At 35.4% G+C, this 12,271-nt stretch overlaps 1 protein-coding gene across 3 annotated transcripts in view; it reads left to right on the forward strand.

Moving 5' to 3' along the window:
- The window catches only part of RBBP8 (retinoblastoma binding protein 8), a 44,199-nt gene extending 33,083 nt beyond the window's left edge, over nt 1–11,116 (forward strand). For 2 of the 3 annotated variants that reach the window (XM_014938764.1, XM_014938765.1), the window contains 6 exons: nt 462–576; nt 1,459–1,629; nt 2,238–2,307; nt 3,382–3,478; nt 7,105–7,246; nt 10,519–10,749. In XM_014938764.1, coding sequence (XP_014794250.1) covers nt 462–576; nt 1,459–1,629; nt 2,238–2,307; nt 3,382–3,478; nt 7,105–7,246; nt 10,519–10,616 — 693 coding nt within the window. In that variant the 3' untranslated portion in view covers nt 10,617–10,749. Of the gene's footprint in view, nt 1–461; nt 577–1,458; nt 1,630–2,237; nt 2,308–3,381; nt 3,479–7,104; nt 7,247–10,518 lie in introns of all 3 variants that reach the window. The other variant, XM_014938763.1, reaches the window with a different exon arrangement.
- The last annotated feature ends 1,155 nt before the right edge of the window (nt 11,117–12,271 follow it).

Genomic DNA, 12,271 nt, shown 5'->3' on the forward strand with positions numbered 1-12,271 from the left:
TAGAAAATGTGCAGATAATGGCCATTTTCTTTCTTTGAGTTTCTTTGAGTGCAGGTTGGTTATTTGGATCTCCGAGAATTTTCCCAAAGTCTATTTGTTTTGTCTCACTTACAGGCTATCTTAAAATGTATTATTAATTTGACCAGTTTTCAGTTTCAGTATGTGTCATTGTTACTTTTTATCTTTGTAGAATTTAATATGAAAACTTTCAAAACGCTTCTGGCCCATCAAGTAATGTAATCCACCAGATAAATGCTTCGTGCTTGAATTTCAAAACATGTTATTCTCTTACCTAGATTTTACATCTTTATCATGCAGACATTACTGCAGAAAAAACATCACAGAAAGCGTCCAAAAAGATACCAGTAGCTGTTGTTGAAAGCATTTCAGATATACAGCAATGGCACTGACTATTCAAGTTGCCTCTGAGTGCTATTGTCATGTTTGCTTTTTTTACTCAGGGTGATTCTCAGTCAAGAGTTGGAGGGGAAGCTGTTGATATGGATTATACATATGTTAGTCAAAGTGTGCTATCAAGAATGAAAAATCAAGAGGAAAACCAAGAAAGCAGTCCAAGTAAGATTTTTCTTTTTCTTCCCTTTGGTTTACTTTTTTAAGGAAGAAAGCGAAAGGCATTTTTTCCTCTCTGTGAATAGATAGTAAAAAATTCTTTGCAGTAAAACACCACTGATGCATTTCTGCATCAAAGATCAGTTTGTTTCCTAGTAAAATCGGTGGTTGTTGTATTTTTTAAACTTAGATGAAGAAAATGATAGGATTTGTGCTGAGCTAGAGCCAGTAGCTGTGCTTTTACGGTGCTTTTAAAGAGCTATGTAACCATATAATAGTTCTGATCTCACCTGCCACAATTATTCTTACAACAAACAGCTTTGAAAGTTTGCTATGTAATCGTATCAGACTTTCTATGGGATGACTAATTTAATTTTTAATGGCATATAAACAGAACTGGTCTTCTTAAAATAAATCCAAATGTGTTTATATCACATTTAATTTATGGTACATGGTGAACCATGGCTGCAGGGCAGTGACTTTTAACAGTGTGTTTTGTTTTTTTAAGCTGTTGCAAATTGATCACTTTTCTGAAGTTTATCTCCTACCCACAGAAAGTATTTCCTTCTGCTTGGATAACTTCATAATTTCCAAGAACAGAAATTTCATGCATTCAGTATTAAGGTTAAAGTTGTATCTAAATGATTTTGTAACTAATCAAATTTTAGAAATTGAATCAAGGTATCTTTATGGAAAATGGATGAGCAGTGTCCGCGTTTAAAAGATTGACAGGGCAGTTGCAGAAAGAATAATTGTATTGCTGGAGTTGAGTTAAGCACTACTGGAAGTAAATGTTAGTTCCTTTGGTACACATTCAATTAGAATACTCTTTCTTGACTTACATTGTTGAGAGACTGATTTGGATGTTCATTTTGCTTTTTATAATAGGAGGAGAAAACAGAAAGAATGATACCTTAACAGAAATGTTTGATCGGACAACCCATGAAGAATATGAATCCTGCCTACCAGAAGATAGTCCTTCTGCATGTGATGAGAAAGAAATTCTTCACGATGAAGAGCAGGACAAGGGAGTAACAGCAGCAAGCAAGAAACTAAAGAGTGGGATATAATCTTTTTGTCTTTCTGTATTTTAACCAAGCTAATAATTTGATTTGAAACCAGGCTCTGTTCTCTAGGAACAAATATGCCAAATAAAGCATGAGTTCATTTTTCATAAATTCATGGGGAAAATTATTCATTGTAAGGACATAACATAAACCAATATGAAAATTATTTCGGTAGTTCATATGTATAACCAACACACAAATATGGGATGTGTAATGGAAGCTGGCACAGGAGCTGTACAGCAAAGTGACTCTTACATAAAACACCAGTTCTTGGCTGCAGATTAGTTGATTCCTTTCTTCTCCCTGTCCTAGGTTCTATCAAAGGTTTCGCACTATTTTGTATTTTAAACAGCCTTTCCTTTGCTAATCTGTTTATCTTTTTCAGTTTTCTTGCTGCTGTTTTCCTTCTGCTCCAGTAATGCTTTTTGATCACTGGTTCAATCAATTCTATATTATTTTTAGTATTTTGAATCTGTTGTCTCGATTGAATGTACATGGCTTTTTTGTATTTCTTAATAGCTGGCTAATAATTTACAGACGTTTCTCCAGGCAGTCTGTTAACCTTATATGACATGTAATTTTTTGTATGTATATTTACAGGATATGAGGATAAACAAGATAAAACCAAGCAGAAAGCTTTTGTGGAGCCATATTTCAAAAGTGATGAAAGGTAATTTAGTTTGTTCTGCATAAGCATTTTAAGGCTCTTTATACCCTCCCTGTAGGGAACTTGTTCTTCCATAAAACAAATGTGTTTGTGCATAATGTACTAGCAGCTGAAGATGTGCAGGTAAAAGATCTAGTGTATTAGATAAAACCCTTAGATAAAAGCTGGGGTAAGGGAAAAAAAAACAACACATTGAGATGCCTATCTGTCACACTTACATAAAACCCTTAGATAAAAGCTGGGATAGGGGAAAAAAAAATAAACACATTGAGATGCCTATCTGTCACACTTACTGAAGAGAAGGGATTGCCTCTTCTGCTCTTTATAATTTTTTTTTGAATGCAGTGTTTTGTAATCCATGTTGTTTCTTGCAGGCATGTGGTCATGCATGAGTTCATGAGCAAAGAGCCTATGGGTTGCTAGTACCAATAAAAACCTTTCCTTCTCTGGCATTTTTGCCCCGTCCTCTAGCCAATAAATGAGTAATGTTTAACAACTGTGCCTCTTAGTGCTTCTTCTGTTGCCCTTCTGTATAATCATCATTGGTAGTCTGAATCTTCAGTTCCTAATGATATCAACCCCTTCAGTTAAATAGTTGTTAGCTTATTTTTCACCTGAGCATATGTTTTCTTTGTAAATGAAAACTTGCTTCGTGTTTTGTGAGCAGATGAGTTGAAAGGAATCTGTTAGTTCTTTTACTGAACTGCAACATATGTTCATCTCGCAGAAATCAATGCAAGCACAACTGTGTCACAGGCAAAATAAATATTCTACGGAAGATCTATATTTAAGTCATTTTTAGCTAGTAGTTACTTTCATACTATGAAAAGCCATAATGAGGAGATGCATATCTCTGGTTATGTGAAAGATCACATTACATCTTAAAAATCCTGAAACTGTTTTTGTTACAAAAAAAAGTCCTATTCATATATGAAATGCAATATAACTGGGTTTTGTGGGCGTTTTCTGTTATTTTTTTCTTCTCTTGACTCTCCTTCATTATATTCTAAAAACTGAAAATTTCCAGACTCGTAGGAGAAATAAATGTACTATCGTGAAAAAATTTTTGTTTTTCAGAAAGAATACTGTGTTAGATTTTCCTCATATTGAGGTTATTCGGAAAAAAGAAGAAAGAAGAAAATTGCCTGGCCATACGTGTAAGGAATGTGAAATAGTAAGTAGTGCTTTAAAATTTTGTCAGTCTTCCATTCTTCTAACTCTGCTAGTGTCCAAGTGCTAAAGTGCTGGTGAAATTAGGGATCTGGTTGCGTCACCATCAGTACCTACAGCAGCAGATAAGTAAATGTTTACCAACACTGTTTTACCAAGTTCTGGGATGGTTGGTTTGCTTTTAACTGTAGTTACTGGCTATAACTTAGAAAGTGTTAACTTTTTGCGTGTATCTGAGAATAGAAACTTTTCACAATCCAGAAAGATTGTTATTAAAAAATACTTTACCTAGTCAAAGAATGATTTCAAGTTTCTAAACTTAGCTCAAAAGCTCTACTGCAATTTACTGCTACTGGAATACATAAGTTCTATGTCCTGTTGTACCTATATATAGATATATCTTAATTTGTGGTTTTTTTCCCTTTTTTGTGAGGTGTCTGTGTTTTCAGGTAATTGCACCAGCATAGGTGCCAATGTGTATATATGTGCAAATGCATGCAAAAATGTTTACATTAGCAGGTTAAAAAGCATGACATTTTAGGTTTCATATGACACTTTTTCCTCCTTCTCAAATTACTAAAGTACTTTCATGTATTTGATATAGTAATAAAATATTGAATTAATTACATGTGTAATGAGGACATACTCTGTTTAGTCATTAATAGACTTTCAAGCTGGAGTTAATTAGACGCTGATCTTATACATTATGACTTGCCGGAAGTGTGGATTAATGACTGAATAATGAGGGATTCTCTGTAATATTTGTAGTTAAATCACATTTACTTAGCTGAATAAATTTAGTATAATATATTTTTAATAAAAACACAGTCCTGAAAAATAGCTTTGGTAAAACTCATTAAATACAAATAGTTAAGTTTTACAGTCAACTATAAATACCATGTTCAAAAATGTCTGATTTAAAGAGTTTGAAAGAAAACAAGGCCGGGGGGGGAGGACAAGGGCTAAAAAACCCACTCAAGCTTTCAGTCTTTTTTTTGGCCAAGAGACATGTGTTAAGGGTTTTAATTTCCTGTCTCCGTAAGCTACAGATCTTCTCTCGGTAAATCCAATTCTTGTTATTTTCTGGCAAGTTAGAGTGGTAACTGGTGGTCGGAAACATTTACAGCTCCAATTTTACGATATTATACGTTTTTACATTAAACTTCAGAAAAATTTGAGGTTGTTGGGGTTTTTTTAAGTCTACACTAGTCAAGATGAATGTCTTGGAATGTGTGGAATGCCTGGCTGTGTCATTGCACCATAATAAAACTAGCTTTGAATGAAATGCCTATGGAGAAAGGGAGTATTGGACAAAGCATAAATGATGCTTTCAAAAAGTTTTGGCTTACTTATTAGTCATACAGGTTTGAAAAGACTCCAAAGTCCAAGGAAATACTTAAGGAGGGGGTAGAAATCTGTAAATTGCTTCTGGGCACGTGCTGCATGCAGCAGTGTAGGAGTGGGGAGAGTTACCTGTCATTTTGAGAAGATGTGAGAGATTTAACTTCTGCGCATGCCGTAGCAGACTGATGTCGATCTCTTTTATAAGTCCTTATCTTAAAACTTTGTGGAAGCATCTCATTCACTTCAGAGTGTAGAACATTTGATAAGAGGTTTTGGTTTGGTTTGTTATGACTTTACTATGCGATCAGAGAAGGATTGTGTGCAGGAGTTACTGGTAGCTTGTAAAAGTAATGTTTGTTTGTGTGGTTACTAAGTGTAGCCACGCTTCTGATTAGGAAATTGGTTAGATGTTTTTATATATATTTAGGTTACAGAAATTACTGTGGTTACTAAGTGTAGCCGCACTTCTGATTAGGAAATTGGTTACATGCTTTTATATATATTTAGGTTACAGAAATTACTCTATAAGTAACTTTGTGCTAAACAAATGAGAGGAATATTTTAAGGGTTTGTTCTCTTTTTGAGACTGCAGATTGTAGAGTTCTGTAAACGATTCTTTTACGGTGAAGATACTGCAGGATGAGTTTTTTGCATATCTGTTCACACATGGAAAAGCCTAGCTCGAATGTTTTGAGGGGATTGAAAATGCTGTGGATAGTGAGATTAATCTAGAAAACAGCTAAGAGTTCTTTTTGCTGGTTAGCAGACATGTGTAACTTTCTCATTCTTTGTCAATACTAATAGATTTCTAAACAAGCCAAAATAAAAAAAAAAAAGTTACTAATCTCTTTTGAATACACACTTAGCTTGATTATTGATTGGTCCTTGCAAGAACAACTGATTTCAGTGACTTCTGTTCCTACAGAGCTGTGCTGTATCTTTCATTATTTGATCCATTAATATTCCTCACCAATCATAAACAAAAAATTGCAGCACACTGCAAAATTTTAGTAGGCAGCCTTCTAAAATTCCAGACTATTTAAAGGTCAAATATAAGGTGAACTGGTAATTATCCATAAATAATACTCAACTATTAATCTATTTGGTTTACACAGATACTGTAGAATTCCTGTAATTAATTTTGTTGAATTAACACCATGTCACTTAAATTTTATCAGTGAAAACTGATGTGTACTAGATGATAATTACCTGTTCCTCCTCTTTGATTAGTATCTAGATCTTTAACTGAGTGACAAAGGCCTTTTTCCAGCAGGGTCTTTGAAGTCCAGTTGCATAAGTGACCCTGCTCTGACTCGATCCTCAGCTACTGATACCCACTTCAGTTCTGGTCTTGGCATAGGCTTTTTCCTCTTTAAGGGAATGTTGTATACGACAGTGGCAGACATTTTCAAACTAAGTGCCTGCAAATTCGGTGACTGAAAGGGGTTATGCTGTCAAGAGCGTGGGAGGCTTATACACAATGTATTTTGAAGAACTTTTCACGAGGGGCTCATAACCATTCTTGAAAGTTATCTTTGGAATTGACAATTTATTATATCCTGTGCACCAGGACTCTGTAGTAGACAGGCCAGTGATCTGAAATGTTGGTTACAGCCTGCTGACAACCTGAGTCTTTGTTCTTTACCAGGAGATACACGTTACTAGATCAGAGTCCTGTACAAATAAAGATTAGGTAGCCAATTTACTGTATACTGTAGAAAATGCCCAGTTGGAGTCCCAGTATCAGTCAGCTGGTTAAATTAGCTCTTTATTTCCTCCTAATTTGGGGCTAATAAAGTAGAAAGTATTTTGACTTAAGTTTGCTGTTACTAGTGTAAATTTAGACACTGGAAATAATTCTACATCATATTTTTTTTTGGTGCATTTTCATTTTTCTGTTTTATTTCTAAATGTGAGCTGAGTTTATTAGGAAATTCCCATCTATTTCAACACCTGGGCTACTTAGCTTTGTAAAGCCAGTCAGTAAAACTGTTGACATAAGTAATTGTACACATGTCTAAATCTTGTACCTATGGTATGTTAAAAGATATAAAGCTAACAAACTTGCCACCATAAGGTTATACTTAATCTGTAAATTCAGCAAGCTTTTAGGATAATGGCCAGGTGTTTGTCATTTGGATAACAAATCTCTACTCTTGTCTGTTCCCACCATTATTTTTAGATAACTGTGTTAATAAACAGTGATTGACAATATCATTGTGTAAAGCAGTTGCTCTATATGTATGAATTTGTTAACTTGGAATTTTTTTCCCCCCTAACATTCAGTATTATGCAGACATTCCAGAAGAAGAGAGAGAAAAGAAGCTAGCTGCTTGTTCAAGACACAGATTTCGCTACATTCCTCCAAATACTCCTGAAAACTTCTGGGAGGTTGGATTTCCTTCCACCCAAACTTGTGTGGAAAGAGGTTTGTGCAAAAAAAGTCTTACAAAGCTTCTTTTTTTTTTTTTTTTTATGGTTCTCTGAAATTATCTCTAGTTCATAAAGCAGACTTTTTCACCCAATCTTCCTGAGGTCTGATTACTTATCAGCAGGATTTATTTGGAATATAATGGAATATAAGGAAACTTTCTTAGAGTCTAGATAGAGAAGGCAAAACCAACTTAATTAAAACCCTCCATGTCTTTGAACCAAAGCAAGAGTTGGGTCAGCATTTTCAAAGGCAAAGGCTGAGAGATTGTACTTACTGAGGAGAGTCAGGCAGCACTGTTGATGTCCTTATTGATGTCCACATGATACTGGAAACATTGAAGGTAGGGTGTGATTAAATAGTTTTTAATACCTATACCCTACTTGTTAGTGAAACTCAAAAGTTGTTCTGGTTTGTTTTTTTCAGCCCTCTTCACACAGATTGTTCTTTCCTAAGTAATTCTCCTAAATGCTAGGGCTCGGTATAAAAATGAGTTTTTACTTATAACGTTAAAACATGATGAGTTTGTAGTGTACTGCATGTATGTTTCTCCATGGTGAAGCTCTGAGGTAAGGAGCCCCATATGAACTCTCTTTGAGTTACTTACATCTTTATTTGTGCATATGTTATTAGCTGTGAAGTATTAATCTTCACTTATTCTTATCTGTTTATATTCTTATAACAGTTTAAGGTCAGGCATAGGAAAACGTAGCCAGCGATACGTTTGTGTTTTTTGCGTTAAAACAGGGAGCAATTATCTCTAGTTCATAAAGCAGACTTTTTCACCCAATCTTCCTGAGGTCTGATTACTTATCAGCAGGCCTTATTTGGAACATAAGGGAATATAAGGAAACTTTCTTAGAGTCTAGATAGAGAAGGCAAAACCAACTTAATTAAAACCCTCCATGTCTTTGAACCAAAGCAAGAGTTGGGTCAACATTTTCAAAGGCAAAGGCTGAGAGATTGTACTTACTGAGGAGAGTCAGGCAGCACTGTTGATGTCCTTATTGATGTCCACATGATACTGGAAACATTGAAGGTAGGGTGTGATTAAATAGTTTTTAATACCTATACCCTACTTGTTAGTGAAACTCAAAAGTTGTTCTGGTTTGTTTTTTTCAGCCCTCTTCACACAGATTGTTCTTTCCTAAGTAATATGCCCTGCTTGTTAGTGACACTCAAAAGTTGTTCTGGTTGGTTTATTTTAGTCCTCTTCACACAGATTGTTCTTTCCTAAGTAATTCTCCTAAATGCTAGGGCTCGGTATAAAAATGAGTTTTTACTTATAACGTTAAAACATGATGAGTTTGTAGTGTACTGCATGTATGTTTCTCCATGGTGAAGCTCTGAGGTAAGGAGCCCCATATGAACTCTCTTTGAGTTACTTACATCTTTATTTGTGCATATGTTATTAGCTGTGAAGTATTAATCTTCACTTATTCTTATCTGTTTATATTCTTATAACAGTTTAAGGTCAGGCATAGGAAAACGTAGCCAGCGATACGTTTGTGTTTTTTGCGTTAAAACAGGGAGCCTTGATTTCTAGGGCCTAACATAACTTTCACAGTGCAAATCATACTGCCTAATCAAGGTAGTGAGTTGAGTTCATTTAAATTTAGAGCTGTATTTCCAAGAAATATGTGTATTTCAAACATGGTGTTCAGAATTTTAAGGCTCTCCCCCCACCCCCCCCGTTGTGGGGGACAAATGTCAAATTTGCTCTTGAAGCACAAGCCAAGTTCCCTCTTCTTAAATATCCACTGCAAAGGTTAAGCTAGTCACAGAATTTGCAGGCTGTTAAGGGCTGGACTTGGTTAGGCTTCAGGAAAATGGTTCTTTTGTTTTGGTTTGGTTTTGTCAATTTCTCTCTGGTATAACAAAAGGGAAAGTGAATCCCTCAGTCCAGCTAGCCAGCACCTCAGGAACGCTGCTGAATCGCTGCTTCCTTTGTGAGTAGTCTCTTTCCTCTCTTGTGTATCCACAAGAGAGGAGGCTAATCTGTTCCTCCTTTACCTTAAGGAATGAGAGAGAGTTCCCACCACTCTTGAACCACCTTTGGTTCTTGGTCATTATCTTTCAAGATGAACAAATCATGGTCCTTTCTCTTCCAACCTGGTTGCTTCTTACCTATTGCAGCTCATGGGAAAGCTGGTCTAAACTAGGCACGTCCATTTATAACTTCAGGTGATTGAGAGATTCTGTCGGGGAGATTGTCTGTTACTACCCATTTGGAATCTGCAACCTCATTAAAAATTAGCTTCTCGGTTATCTCCTTGTTCTGCCAGAGTAACAGCTGTTTGGTTGTTAATGGTTCTCAACAGTGTATCAGGCAGATTTTAGATCAGCCCTTTCTTGGTAAAAAGCCATATTATACAAGAGCGCAGCAAGAAAACCAAAACACCAGAGAGTTCCCATGATGAGTAATTGCAGCTGTCACTCAGCAGCAGCAGGGTACAAAGGATGTATTTTCTACTTCTCACTGGTGTCTTGAACCAATTGTGACTTGTGTTGGTTTTTTTTTTAAGTAACTGGGTTGTGTAGACAGCATTTTCCAACTATGAAATAGGAATCTGCTACTCTCACTTCAGTGGATGTTAGTGCTGATAAACAGTAAGGGTTTGACAAAAGCCAGGTGCTGTAACAGATTTGCATAGTGTCTGCTTACTCTCAGTGTTAGCTAAGTTGAACATGTTACAGAAATTTTCTATGCACTTCACTTATCAGAGAGCTTTCAAGGTGTGTTTTGATCCATAGGTTCATGTTTGGCTTTTTCCAAATGGACAAGCCTTTAATAAATAAGAACACCCTCAAAACAGTGGGATGAACTATTTAGACTCACAAAGCACACATACCTGTGTGGCACAAGTTTCCTGTGTATTACTAAGAAATACATTTTTTCAAAGTGGTTTTTTTTTTAGTCAACTGGATTCGCAGTACTTGCATACTTTGTTACTCTTATGTAAAATCTTCTGTAGAAGAGAGAGTGAAAAATGCAATTTTGTTTGGAATAGATGAACAATTCATAGTTTCCATTCTCTTCAGTATAATCTGTATTACATTACTATACTCATCTACTAAAAAGCAGCTGAGTGTTTTCATTAATGATACTGTAGCCTGGGATGTCTAACTTTTTGTCAAGTAAGAAGCAGTTGCCATAAAAGAAAAAAAAAATACAAGATTTTTTTTGAGGGTAAACAAAAAATGAAACTAAAGTTACGTGTGTTTTTATATTGTGTTTCTTACCTCAGATTTGTTCTTATTTTTTTAAGGATATATTAAAGAGGATCTTGCTCCCTGTCAGCGTCCAAAAAGACGGCAGCCTTATGCTGTAATGTTTTCTCCAAAAGGCAAAGAGCAGAAGACATAAAGGATGGGGAAATAAGGCACACCAACTTGAAGAGTATCTTTCCTGTTCTTAGATATTTATAGTTAATATAAACTTGAAATACAGAACTGTGTTTTCCACAATGATAGATAAATCATTTCATTAAATATGTAAATGTTATAAAATTCATTTGAAAATCTGATGTACCAAGAAACAAAACTATTTAATGTATGTTTGTTTCATATTGTGTTAATACATTTTGTATTAATTTTTGCACCTGTCAGACAATGAGTCTCCCTTTTTTTTTTCTTTGAAGTTAAACAGTTAAAATTCCAGCAAATCCTGTCTAAACGTGTCAGTGAGGAACTACTTTGAACTCACTGAAATCACTTGTTCTTGCAAGGTCGAAATACCTGTCAATGGGAACAGAAATGCAGATTTCATAGGGTACTTTTATTTTGCACTGGATTTTTTTATATAGCCTTTCTCTTTTGGTAATAATGGTTATATCTACTTGTAATAAAGCTGCATTAAATATGAAAGGTATCTACTGTTAATAGTCTGGAGGTATAAAAACCATGTAGTCTAAGCGTCTGTCTTAAATTTTTCTGCTAAATGTACAGCATCATGTTTTCCTCAGTGTTTAAATTAGAATATCCGATATTTTCTTTTAATTGGATCTGTTTGTATATCTGTCTCATTTATTGATAGAAGATAAGTATAGTTATTTCTAAATTGGGATGACAGCTATGCACAGAGTTCTCCTAGGTGATGACCATTGCTGTCCACTAGATTATGAAGGATTCTCCACGCGTATTTTAAATTAATTTTTTATAGCAGAGGATATAGTTTCATACTTGCCTTTGGAGAGTAAAAGCATACAGTATCACAGAGGCAGGGTAATGCTTTTACATAGGTAGGCCAGAGATCACTGTAAGATACTTAAGAATAAAATAGCATTCTAGAATAGACTAAAATGTTCAAGCAGCTTACAGAGTTAGGCTCAACCAGTGAGAATTCTCTTTAAAAAGAGATCATAAAGCAAGCAACTATGTAAGTGCCTTAAACCAGAATAAAAGAACAGAAAGTACAGATGCTTTTATTGAGATATATATATTTACAAAATATATCTGCCCTTTCTATGGTTGTATTTTTATATATATATATATTTATAGTGTATGTGTGTATGTAAAAAATACATATTTAAAAACTTGGTGGATAGGACCATTTAATTCCAAGTGTAGTGCTATCGGAGTGGCAGTAGGTTCTGCTGGTAGAAAGGTTGGTTCCATTATTCACTGTGCAAGTAGAACTAGAATATAGAGCAGAAGGAGGGCACTTGCCAAGCAGAAGGTAAGATTCCAGTTGAAAAAGAGACACAGAAGAAGGGGTGTGATAGATGCCAATAAAGTCATGAAGTGTGGGAATGGTAAACAGGAGGTGTTGCTCACTAAGGGGCTGCAGGTTTAGTTGCAGGCAGGAAGGGCATCTTCCTACATAAACCAGTTGAACCTTGGATTATGCTGTGGAGCTGCTCCAGGATGTTATGGATACAAAAAACATTTGAGCAGGTTAAAAGGAACATAAGGTGGAAAGAAGTCATCAAGGATGTGTTACAGATGCTACCACTGCCTTAGGAGTTTTTGAAGTCTACATTACAGGAAGCTGTGAGAGCATCCTAGGGGGAGGTATCTGTG

The sequence above is a fragment of the Calidris pugnax genome, unplaced genomic scaffold (assembly GCF_001431845.1).
Source record: "Calidris pugnax isolate Ruff unplaced genomic scaffold, ASM143184v1 scaffold13, whole genome shotgun sequence".
NCBI lineage: Eukaryota > Metazoa > Chordata > Aves > Charadriiformes > Scolopacidae > Calidris > Calidris pugnax.